Consider the following 13,331-nt stretch of genomic DNA (forward strand, 5'->3'; position numbering starts at 1 on the left):
GATTTCATATAAGCTCTTCTCCGTGTGTCACCAGTGGTTTGTTGCTAGAAGCAGAAGTGCTGTGCTGCCCCAACAGGAAGTGGGCAGCTGCCTCTGCGGTGACCCTTCGACAAGGCTGAGAACAAGAACCAAGCCTAAGCTGACTGGGCTTAAGTAATTATAGCCTTTTACTTTTTTCCTCTGCAAGAAATGTATGTTCAAGTAAAAAGAACAAAGCAAACATTTTTCTTTCAGAGACGTTATTTTCACTGCATTGTGTGCTTATTTATGGAAGTGGGCTGCTTCGTAATGCCATGTCAAAACAGCTTACACAGTTCCTGCACATTCCCTGACTTTGTTTAACCTGCACAGTGTGCCGTTTATTTTCTTGAGCTAAGGAAAGGACAAGGAAGCACAGTTTCCCTGGCACAGAGAAGCCTGTCAACACTGGAGTTAAGAGAGTCTTATCATCAGCAGGACTCTACCAACAGTCTGGAGTGGTTTTAGTTGGAGCTTTCCCTCCATTTCAAATGGATAACAGTGATGCTAGGGCAACACAATGGTTCAGTGGTTAGCACTGTCTCTTCACAGCAAGAAGGTAACTGGTTCAAGTCCCCGCTGGATCATTTGGCATTTCTGTGTGGAGTTTTCATGTTCTCCCCGTGTTCTCCTCGTGTTCGTGTGGGTTTCCTCCGGGTGCTCCGGTTTCCCTCACATCCCAATGACATGCGCTATAGGTGAATTAATTAAAATGAATTAGCCGTAGTGTATGTGTGTGACTGAGTGTGTATGGGTGTTTCCCAGTACTGGGTTGCAGCTGGAAGGGCATCCACTGTGTAAAACATATGCTGGATAAGTTGGCGGTTCATTCCACTGTGGCGACCCCGATGAATAAATGGACTAAGTGGAAGGAAAATGAATGAATGAACGAACAGTGATGCTATAAGATTTTTTTAGAGGGGATGTAGCATGCTCACTTTGCCCAATCTCATATTAATCTTTAGTATCTATAGAGTAGTATTGCATCCATTTTGTCTCTGTTTAGTCATTCGTTTTTAATACTTTTAAGACCAAGTTAAGCTTAGTTAAGTTAGGTGTGGGTAGGTCTACCGAGCCAGCAGTGTGGAAGAGTGGCAGCTTCCCATTAGTAGTTGAATATATCTTGTGATATAGCTGTAAATGAAACAGGGAAGCAACGTTGTAATTATAACCCTTTGATACATATAATCATATGATTGTTGGCTGATGATGAGTGTGGGCTAGTGCCTGGAGTGCACAATCACACCAGTGTGATTAGAAAAGTTAGGACATCATTGATCAGCTGCTAATCTCAGCTCCAGCTCTAATCTCTCCTGCAATGGCTGGCACCAAGCATAGTGCCTGTCAACAGCATGACTGTTTGAGTACAGTGTGTCATGCCATAAACCAGATGCATCGCCATGGAAATATAAAAGTGATGCGTTCTAAGGAGTGTCAGGTGAAATATTTAAAACATACATGAAAGGGTTAATTTAACTAAGAAAAAACAGCTCTGTGCACTGCCTAAGGGTTATAAGCATGCTGTAGGACTTGTGGGGTAAACCGGACCACCTGGAGGAAACCCACATGAACATGGGGAGAGCATGCAAACTCCACACAAAAATGATAACTGACCCAGCCGAGGTTGAACCAGCGACCTTCTTGGTGTGAGGCGACAGCGCTACACACTGCGTCACCGCGCCGCCCCATCAGCAACTATAACTTGCAAAAATAAGCTACAAATGCAGTGCAAGGACAGGCCATCGGGTCACTACCTTAATGTGGGCTGTTCGCTATATTGTGGGTTACTTACACAGATCCTTAAGGACTATCCCTCACTGTCACTGGGTTAGACCACTGGAAACTGTTTAGATTTGATTTGGGCTACATGGCAGTAGAAAAAGATCTAGAAGCATGTTTGCTGCTAACAACACTGGTAACAACTATTTGTGCCAGAAACTTACCAACAAAATGCTAACTTGTTTTGAAACATATTTATTCATAGTAACCTAACATGCTAATTCATTTTGCTTTGTTAAGCCAACATCAGAGTTTGTCTTCAAACTTCACTCAATTGTAGTATTATTTCATGACTTTTAAATATCAAAACACACCTTGGATGGGGTCCGCAAGGAGAAGTTATACTCCTCACTCTCTTAAATCAAAAGAGGCCATGTTTCAATACCCACATTAATTGAGTTGTCAGTTATTGCTCTGTAATCCTGTTCTGTGCTGGTGTGTGGTTGTTGGCAGGTAAATGTTGCACACTGTTGGTAGTGAAAGAGACCCCCCTTACACAATTGGAAAGCACTTTGGGTGTATGGCCATACACATCAAATGCCCTATATACTACCTGACAAATGTCTTGTCGTCGATCCCAGTTGTAAGAGCAACAAATAATCACTTGACTTCTAGTTGATCATTTGAAGTAGCAGAAGGTAGATTTTTCTAATGAATCATCTGTTGAACTGCATCCCAATCATCACAAATACTGCAAAGACCTATAAGAACTCACATGGACCAAGTTCTCAAGAGAAATCAGTCAAGTTCGGTAAAGGAAAAGTCATGGTTTGGGGTTACATTCAGTATGAGGGTGTGTGAGGGATCTGCAGCCTGAGGTATCAAGAGATTTGTGCTGCCCATTACATTATAAACCAAAGGAGAGCAGAAATTTTTCAGCAGGATAGCGCTCATTCTCATCCTTCAGCCTCCACATCAAAGTTTCTGAAAGCAAAGTAGGTTAAGGTTCTCCAGGTTTGGCCAGCCCAGTCACCAAACATGAACATCATTGAGCATGTCAAGAGTAAGATGAAGGAGGAGGGATTGAAGATGAATCCAAAGATCTTGATGGACTCTGAGAGTCCTGCAAGAACACTTTCTTTGTCATTTCAGATGACTTTATTAATAAGTTATTTGAGTCACTGCAGAGATGTATGGATGCAGTTGTCTAAGCTCATGGGGTTCATGCACAATATTAATTCTTCTTCCACTGCATCATGACTTTATATTCTATACTGTATATTATTTCTGTTAAGTGACAAGACTTTTGTCCAAGCAAAGTCAGACCTTACTGTCCTAATTAAATAATTAACAATCAAGGCTTGATTATATCTTATTCTGGTAAAACTTTACTTCTGACACTAAATGATCAACTAGAAGTCAAGTTATTATTTGTTGTTCCTAAAACTTGGATATGCGAAACGACTTTTGTCAGGTAGTGTATAAATGCACATTACACTTCAGTCATTTATGGCAAAGTAACTTCTGAAAAAGGCCCTGGAGGTTTAGCTCAATTTGATAAACCTAATTAATTGTTGGTCCGTGAAATATTAATATAAGCAAAATTAGCAAATACCAAACATGTCAGATGACAGAAATGGTTACAACAGTGACAAATATGGTAATTTCAAGAGTGTTCTGTATACACTAATGATAATTCATGGCATTCAATCCTGTATTTAAATATAGGTTTCTAAAACGTTTGGACAGAAGAAAAATATGTACAAAAATATATTATACAAAGCAAACTGCAATATTTTGTTAGGCTTTTATTTAAAACAAATTTTATTGGATTTATACTTATTATGAATTGCAATTTTTGGATTGTATCCTGTTTTAAGTTTGGAGTTTTGAACTGAAACTAAAAGCTGATTAAACATTAAATAGGGTTTTGTATCGAAAACGAACTACAGCTCCATCTTTACAGCAACGGTGTTATTGTAAAGCGGTGTGTTTACTTAACAAATACACATAAGCACTTTCAACACAAACTCATTCTGTGGCTCTCTCTCTCACACACGCACACAAACACATATAGAGACACACACACACGCTTCCTTTGTCCCATGAGGAGCCAATTCCCAGGCAGTTTTGGGGCGGATTGGTTTCTGTCTCACCCAGCCACACTACACTGTAGGTAACGACGCATTGTTCTCCAGCTGGGTCCCGACTGGGGAAGGGTTACAGGAAAGAGGGTGGTGAGAGAGGGAGAAGCTGGCCTGGTAAGGACCTGAATGGAGTTTTGTCTAGGCTGTGTGCTGCGGCAATTTGATCTGGTGGGAAACCTTTGAGACGACCACGGAGTCACAAATAGAACAACAGGAACTAGGGACAATCACAGACTGGCCCATAAAAGAGGCACTATCCCCGAGTGGGATAGTCAGCCAGGTCTTTGCTTCCTCTCACACATGTGCTGGTCTGTCTCATGTGCTCTATATTAAATATGATGTAATCATATACAGTATACAGAGTATCTTTAAAATGTAGGCCTACACTAGGAAAGAAAAACCCATTTAGGATGAACCTGCTGACTAAAAACAATCTGACTCTTCTACTTTTCTAGACAGGTGTGAAGCTGAGCATGTTTGATTCTTTACATCAGTTCAGACATTGAGACATTTGTGCACAGAGAGGCATCACTGAAAGAAAAATAGCTGAATTAGGCTATTGTTAGCCTATTGAAACATTGTTAGCCTGCAAATAACCCTGGTCCCAGGGTCCTTTTAGTGTATTATTGCAGTTACTGTAGTTCTTACCTTTATAACAAAATAAAAACATACTAATATATACTAAAAATGCGGTGGCGCTGTAGGTAATGCTGCCACCTCACAGCAAGAAGGTCGCTAGTTCGAGTCTCGGCTGGGTCAGTTGGCGTTTCTGTGTTGACTTTAAATGTTCTCCTAGTTTTCGCGTGGGTGTCTTCTGGGTGCTCCAGTTTCCCCCACAGTCTAAAGACATGCGGTACAGGTGAATTGGGTCGGCTAAATTATCCGTAGTGTACGAGTGTTAATTGGTGTGTATGGATGTTTCCCAGAGATGGGTCGCTGCTGGAAGGGCATTGTCTGCGTAAAACATATGTTGGATAAGTTGGTGGTTCATTCCGCTGTGGCGATCCCAGATTAATGAAGGTACTAAGCCAAAAAAATGAATGAATGAATAATATATACTAAGGCGGCACGGTGGCTCAGTGGTCAGCACTGTTGCCTCACAACAAGAAGGTCGCTGGTTCGAGTCCCGGCTGGACCAGCTGGCATTTCTGTGTAGAGTTTGCATGTTCTCCCCATATTCGCGTGAATTTCCCCCATGCACTGTTGGTGAATTAGTGTATTAGCTGTGTGTGAGCGTGAGAGTGTATGGGTGTTTTCCAGTACTGGGTTTCCCCATAGTTCAAAGACATGTGGTACAGGTGAATTGAATAAACTAAATTTTTTGTAGTATGTGTGTATTTGTGTGCATGAGTGTGTATGGGTGTTTCTCAACACTGGATTGCGGCTGGAAGGGCATCCACTGCGCAGAACATATGCCGGAATAGTTGGCAGTTCATTCCACTGTGGCAACCTCTAAAATAGAGACTAAGAAGAAGAAAAATGAATGAATGAATAATATATACTATTCTAAAGGTAATCCTCAGTTACTCATTAGGAGGAAAATCCTGTGCTTCTCTTAGCATATTGTTGACGAATGTTTGCTTTATTAGCTCTCTTGAGCACGTCTGCTAACGTCACTCCTAGACGTGAAACACACCATATTTTCCTAATGCATATGTTCTTAGATTAATTACATCCTCTGAAGCTACAACTGCTGCGTGCGTTTGGAGCTCAGTCGAACAAAAATCACAGCCCTGATATGTCCCGAAGGTCGGCTGTTGTGATTTCGTCTCCTTTATTGTTGTCTTGGGCTACTGATGTCACTTCCCTCTGCCATAATAAAGGAGTGCAGCCGTTGGCCACAGCAGGATCCAGCTGTTCTAGCACATGGTTAAGCTGTGCGGTAATACTCACAAGACACAAGAAAAACAGGGAGGAGATCGCTGGAGTTCAGCGCATACACTCTGTCACCGTGTCTATAGTAAGGAGATCTGTAATCATTCAGACTTTGAGAATTGAATTAAGAATTCAAATATCAGCTCAGACATTCGAAAATTGAACAGATCATCTTACATATAGACAATCAACCCAAATTGTGCTTCTGAATTTTGTCAAACATGTCTGACAGTGATAGCAAACTTTGTTAGCATCTTTGCATGCAATCTGTGAAACAAACGTAAATGCGAATTAAAGCTGATTTGAGGATGATGAATCAATCAACAGCCTATTCAAACAATTAAATGTTCATTTTCAGAAGTCACTTGGTATGGGAAAGCCAGATGCAGAGCCGTCCCACCCTCTTACATGTAGAGAAGATGAATCCATCCAGCTTTTGGTAGTCAACATATCCATGCAGATGTTCTTCTTGGCATCTATCATGACCGGGTGAGTCTCAAAACCCTGGTGAGAACTTCCTCTGTGGGCCACTGCAGTGAGAGAGCTGGGAACGGAGACCGTAGAACGTGTGAATGAGACAGGATGGATAAAAACTGAAATTCTGTACCAATACCAGGTTGGCATGATGATCTTTGACCTTCAATTGTTTTAGAAGATTGATATCTGATTGCTGTGGTGCTAGACCAGGCAAATCCATTGTGGATTTATGCATAGTCTTTAGGGGTCCAATTACCGAAAAAAAAAAGCTGAGGTAACATTTTACTTGAAGGGGTGTTCATAAGGCTGTCTTTGTTAACTTGATAATAATAAAATATATCATTAACTGCCTTTGCCATGAGAACTTGACATTACCAAGACAATATGTAATAAATTGTAATAAGTTGTAATAATGTAACAAACTTGTAATAAATCTGTCATAAACATGAGTAGCCCAGGCTCATTCTGAAAATGTACCCCATAATCATTTCTGGAGTCCGCCAGATGCATCCCAGGAGCTAAGTGTTTTGCAGTTTTTATTTTTACGAATCCACCAGACGCCACTGTGTACACTTTTTGAGATCTCAAATGTATCTCACGAGTGCCACTTGCGCCTGCTGTCTTCGCTTAAATTCATCAGAGGCCGCTGTTGACTGATTGTTTGACTGACTGATTGACTTACCGATCGACTAACCCACCCCCCTCCTTCCTTAAACCCAACCAATAGTATTTATGTAGTAACCAATAGTAAAAAGCACAGATTGACCCGCCCACCGACTTCCCAAAACCCAACCAAGAAATTTAAAAAGCAATCCAGAAACGGAAAAGCCCTTGCCTGATTTTTACCACGTTTTACCACATTCTCACCCTGTTATTTACTTGTTTTGTTTTTTTTGGCTTTTGTTTTTGTCTTACCCATTTTCTGAAACCATTTGTGGTCATCTCCTTTCTGCGTGTCATGTCCACATGGCGAGCTAACTGGGACGATAACCGTTTTCAAGGTATACTGTGGTTTGAAAAAGTCAAGATTTAAAAACCGCCAAAATTTTCTGTAACACCGTTCCTATGGTATGTGTAATATTTTTTTGCTGTTTTTTAGGACAACAGTATGTCCAGCAGAAAAGATATCCAAAGATGTCATTTTAAACTGTGTTTTTTAAACAAATCAAGACAGCAGAAGTCAATGATTCATTTTAATTGTATAGTCTGATGTGTTTACTGCTACAAAATATCATAAAATCTTTCAAAAGATAATATATATTGTTTTCAATAAGGGAAAAATTTTTTGCTTTTTACCCAGACATTTAAAAAGAATATTTTAGAATAGTTAGCACAATACTGTGATACCGTGACATATTTATCCAAGGTTATAATACCATCAGAATCTTATACCAGCCCATGAATGTAGTTTCTATTCGCTGGTTCGAGCCTCGGCTGGGTCAGTTGGCATTTCTGTCTGGAGTTTGCATGTTCTCCCCGTGTTCACATGGGTTTCCTCCAGGTGCTTCGGTTTCCCCCACAAGTCCAAAGACATGGGCTAGGTGAATTTCATTTATTCATTCATTTTCTTTTCGGTTTAGTCCCTTTATTAATTCGGGGTCACCACCGCAGAATGAACCGCCAACTTATCCAGCACGTTTTTACGCAGTGGATGACCTTCCAGCCGCAACCCATCTCCGGGAAACATACACACACACACACACACACACACATACACTACGAACAATTTAGCCTACCCAATTCACCTGTACCGCATGTCTTTGGACTGTGGGGGAAACCGGAGCACCCGGAGGAAACCTACGCGAACGCAGGGAGAACATGCAAACTCAACACAGAAACGCCAACTGAGCCGAGGTTTGAACCAGCGACCCAGCGACCTTCTTGCTGTGAGGCGACACTACCTACTGCGCCACTGCATCGCCGGCTAAGTGAATTTGATAAGCTAAATTGTCTAAAGTATATATGTGTGTGACTAAGAGTGTATTCCCAGTGTTTCCCAGTGATGGGTTGCAGCTGTAAGGGTATCCATGAGACATCCATGGAAAATTAAGCTTTTCACTCATCATAGCACACGTGCTGCTGATGATGTGACAATAAAAGTGATTTGAAACATATGCTAGATAAGTTGGTGGTTCACTCCGCTGTGGCGACCTCTGATTTATGAAGTGACTAAGCCAAAAAGAAAATATATATACCGGAAAACCTTTTTTCTTGCTGCTTGTCTGATTACTGTCTATTATATTCTTGCCAGTTTATATGGCTAAGCTCGCATCTTTTGCACATCCTATTGACGAGCAGTGTGCCAAAGCTTTTTACAAGAATCACCACTAAAGGGTTCATAAACTGTTATTGATGATGAGAGAAACACGGTTATCCTTTGCTTCTCCTTAGAGCTTAGTTTGTTGGTCAAAGCCAAGTTGTTGTTTTCCCTTGGGCAGTGTGACGGGCCAGGCGCCGGGAGGTCCGGACCTGCCTGACAGAACCTGCCTCTCCCATTGCATCAAACCGCGTGATTGCCAGACTAGGAACAGACTCATTCACTCTATACAATGGTCTGTAATGCCTGACACATAAACCTTTGAGTCATTGTTTGCAGTAAAGCGGCTCTGAATGGGCAGAAAACATGACCAACAATTCCTCCAAGAGCTCTACGTCTATGTCAAGGCGACCTGTGTTTTTCTAGAGCTTCTTGTCACCCAGGAAACTGATGTCCTCTTGATGCCACACTATTTAAAACACGGAACATTCTACTTATAGACTGGAATGTAAACTTTGACTGCAAGAAGCTTCTCTGTCAGGGCCGCAATAATGGCATGCCGAGCACAAAGTGGATATTCGGACAGTGCCGTTTGATGTGGGTGAGGTTTCTGAAAACATCCTTGTGAAAACTTGGAAGAAAAATAAAGAAAAAAGAAGTGGTTTTAAATTGTGGCCCAACGACAAAGCTGCAAAAGCCAAGAATAACCAAGCTGTTCCTCACTGGGCCAGACGTGCTGGTAGGCGACAGAAAAGAGGGGCTCTGAATCCCCCTTGACCACACCTAAACCACCAGAGAAAGAATGTGGGTAAAAAAAAGCAGACGCACAGACAGAAAGCAAGTAAGACAGAAAGTTGATTGGAAATGGCAAAAGGATTCTTGTTGTTTTCCATCACTCGTGGGCCTTAACCACACCACACACGCAGAGGGGCCACAGCAAAGGACGGGGCCCCATCTAAAACACAGCCGTCTCAGCATTGATCTCCTTCAAAGGGCTCATGTTAACTGCTGGAGTAACTGCTCTCTTCTTGTAGATGGCTGTTCCGCTGGGCTCACACTCATTTTCTCAGCTGAAATTCTGTGATTTTATTGGGGAATTTTTTTGTAAAGCTCAAAATATACTTTACTTTTTTGTGTACACTAGGGTCAATGCATGTGACATGAATTTTGTCATCAGACTACACTCAAAAAATGACTTTTGCTGCTTGTTCAACTTGTTTAAAGAGCCCCTATTATGGGTTTTTGAAAATAACTCTCCATGCAGTGTGTAACACAGCACTAAGTGAATGAAAACATCCAGCTGAGGTGTAAATCTGAAAGTGCAGCATGTTTAAAACTTTTGATTCTTTAACGAAATAATCGACTCAGAGTTGAATAAATGAATCATGTTGGGTTTGGATCTTTTGCTTGAATGTGTCGATGTTGATACATCACCAAATATGTAGTTCCAGATCCAGTAAAACGTGAACGTGCCTTTCCCTTCAGACACTAGCGGAGTGTGGGGGATCACGGGAATTATCATGACGCAAAGATGGCGATCACTGACAGATGGACTCGGGGGATCACTGACAGATTCGGCTGTGGGGAATAAAGGGTTTATTTTCACAACAACACCATAGTATAGCCAACCTAGTGCTGTGTTTGTTCCTGTCATTTTTCTGATGATTGATACAATAACCTACGCTGCAACGTGAGAGTCACAGGCCGTTTGCTATTAAAGGAAGGAGCAGCAGAGACTATTATGTATGGGATTTTGTCAGACTTTGACAGGGACTTCGTCAGTAACTGTTACAATTCATATGGACCAGTTTCTTCTTCCTCCGGATCAAAACATGTTAGTGAAAATAAAATTGTTGCCTCCTTTTGTGTAGTTTGCCAAATATGTGTTTAATTGTGTGTTATAAGTTGTAATTGCCCCGCACGGCTTGTAATCGGGTATCTATTATAGATCAGTGCTTGATCTGTATCTCTCAGGCAAAATCTTTATGGGCTATTAACATATTAAGTCCAAAACCATGTTGAAAACACAACGTATGCTTCTTCCTTTACAGATTTAAATACAAATCCTCTGCTGTTTGTTACTATGGCCACCATCAGGTGTTACTCACATGCAGCGTGGTTATCTCACATGCAGAAATGCTTATTTTATGTATAAAAACATGTCAAAATGATGTCAATTTCTAATCTTGCCAGCAGTCTTATTAATCTTCTATTATTATTTGAGTAGCCTGTCAATGAGGTATTTATGACTAATACCTGCCAATGAGGTATTTATGGTCCCACGGTGAAGGTGCGCGAGTGGCCTCATGATATGCCCTGGGATGGAGTTTTTTCCTCTTGCACCTGGTAAAATAAAACCCTCACTGCATGACCAGGCCTGCTGCACGAGGAATTAACTCACACACAGTGTATGTAAGGTTATGAAAGTAGATCACATCCAGAGGCGTTGAAGTCCTGAGGGAAGGAGATGACAATTAAACACAGACTCTGTCAATTCAACAGAAGAAAGGAGGTAAATAATAGCCAGATGACAAAGCGAGCTAATGTTGCTTTCTGAAACTTTGAACAGTATCGTTCTTCTGAAGTAAAAAAGCAGGTTTAGTGTACATAACACATCGGTTCGCCAGAAGTGATGTCCGCTCAGATATCATAACATTGTAGATGAGGAAGGTCAGATTTACAGGGATTTAAAAGGCAAGATGAAATGGCTGTTGCAACCAATTTTAGTTCTGTAATCTGACATATTTACAAGATATTCAGCAACAAAGCATGTTGTGTCCATCAAAAAACGGTTAGGGGGGTTTCCATCACAGATCACAATGTCATATTTACTACATAAAAACATGGTCGTCCAAATGAAACTTTTAAACTTTTTTAAAATAAGTATTGCAGTAAACAAGCATTTGATGTGTCCTGAATGCTCATATAATATTTTCTACCCTTTTATATTTTCAATTGGGCCTAAAGGGTCTCAAAAACTCTCTCAAAACTCTTGATATCTGTCTGCTTACCAGTACATCAAGGTGCCATGGCCTTTGTTGGTAATCAGTGTATCTGCACTCCGCCATCATTATGATGCACCAGGAATCTTGATCCGTCAGGCCACATTCTTCCAATCATCAGTCCACTCTTCATGATCTAGAATCCATTTCATTTTTGTCTGTGATATAACTATATGCTTGATGATCTAGAATCCATTTCGTTTTTGTCTGTGATATCATATAACTATATGATTGATGATCTAGAATCCCTTTCGTGTTTGTCTGTGATAAACTATAGTGAAGTCTGTGATAAACTAAATGCTATAACACATTGCCCTGGTCACCACTGTTGTATCTGCTTGTGAATTGTTACACTGCAGTCTGGACAGCGGTCCATCGTTTGGCCATCTATGTTTCTGAGATTGATCTTTTTTCAGTTTGACCTTTGGACATGATCAACCCATGATCATGTCCTTTGCTCAAAATCAACCCATTGGCCAAATGTCTGCAGAAACACGCTTATAGTATGTGGATGAGTCTGTACACATACACAGCCTCTGTCTTTCTCTTTCATTCTCCCTGTTTCTGTTTTGCTTTGTGTTTCTCACTCCCTCTGCGTTGTTTTGGCAGTCGCAAACAGGCCATCCTTGTGTGGACAAAGCAACTGCCGCACGGCCTGCGGGCTGATCCCATGACCCCTGACGACATGGGAAAGTGTTGGACTCAGCTGTCGGCCACCCCTCGTCCCAGCCATGAGGCTCTCCTGAGAAACACGCACTTCACATCAACAACACACACCAGCCTCACTGTAACACATTATCCCTGCGACCTTCTGCATGAGACTGAGCGCAATAATGAAATGTCAGAGAGCCTTTGAGGAACTCATTAGTGGTGGCTGTATGGGCCCACTGTACCGTTGCTGGGCCATACTGGCTATTCTGGTCCAGTTTCTTTTTTTTGTCTTCATGTGGTTCTCACAGAGGCAGGGTTCGGAGGAATTCGTGGTATCTGGGACCTCCGCAAGCGCAGGCCGGTTTGGGACGTGATTAAGCACAGGCCTGGTGGTTCCCATGTCACAGGACTGACAGCAGGGTGGGGAGTTTGTTACCGGCTGTGTGCCCTCTGCACCGTTTTAGCCCCGCTGTGGCACTGTGGCACCTCTCAGCTGCTAACACAGACATACACATTCAACAGCAACAAAAACTATTAGTCAAGTCACCTTTAGCATTACAGAGTCGCAGAAAATAAAATTTGAGACACATTTTTTTTAGTTATTTAGCTTGAGTCAGTTCAGTGTTTATTCGATAAAGGTTCCAGATAATTATTTATGTGATTAATAATGAAAAATCTTCAATGCAATTAGATGCTTGTTAGCTAAGTTACTGCTTGCACATTTAACAACATAATCTCTTAGGCCCAGTTTACACTAGTGCATTTTTATTTTAAAATAACGTTTTAGAAAGAAAACGCTTCTTAGCTGAATTGCCATTTTTAATGCATTTCAGAAAAATGATCTCTTTCAGACTAAAACATATGTTATCTATGTGCTCAAAAGTTCAAATGTGTCAGCACAAGCATTTCTAAGATATTGGAGAAGTGCGGACACCAGTTGTAACCATCACAAAACTTATGCAAAAACTAAATAAAACATGAAAATGCATTTGTGTAAATGCAACCCAGGCTCATTCTGAACATGTACCGCTATATACATTTCTGTAGAGCACCAAATACGTCCCAGGAGCTACGATTTTTTGCAGTTTTTGCTTTCATGAATAAACCAGAGGCTGCTATGTATGCTTTTTAAGATATCAAATTCTCTTGCGAGTGCCATTCGCGCCTCATGTTCTCGTGAAAATC

The 13,331-nt window shown here is 41.2% G+C and overlaps 1 protein-coding gene across 1 annotated transcript in view; it reads left to right on the forward strand.

The window, feature by feature from the left end:
* LOC147832600 (uncharacterized) overlaps window positions 1–13,331 on the forward strand; it is a 57,553-nt gene that overhangs the window by 28,380 nt on the left and 15,842 nt on the right. Inside the window, exon 4 of the mRNA XM_087295870.1 lies at window positions 6,118–6,248. Within this exon, the coding sequence (XP_087151996.1) occupies window positions 6,118–6,248 (131 nt within the window). The remainder of the gene's footprint in view (window positions 1–6,117; window positions 6,249–13,331) is intronic.

The sequence above is a fragment of the Danio rerio genome, chromosome 19 (genome assembly GCF_052040795.2).
Source record: "Danio rerio strain M-AB ecotype USA chromosome 19, GRCz13ab, whole genome shotgun sequence".
Lineage (NCBI taxonomy): Eukaryota > Metazoa > Chordata > Actinopteri > Cypriniformes > Danionidae > Danio > Danio rerio.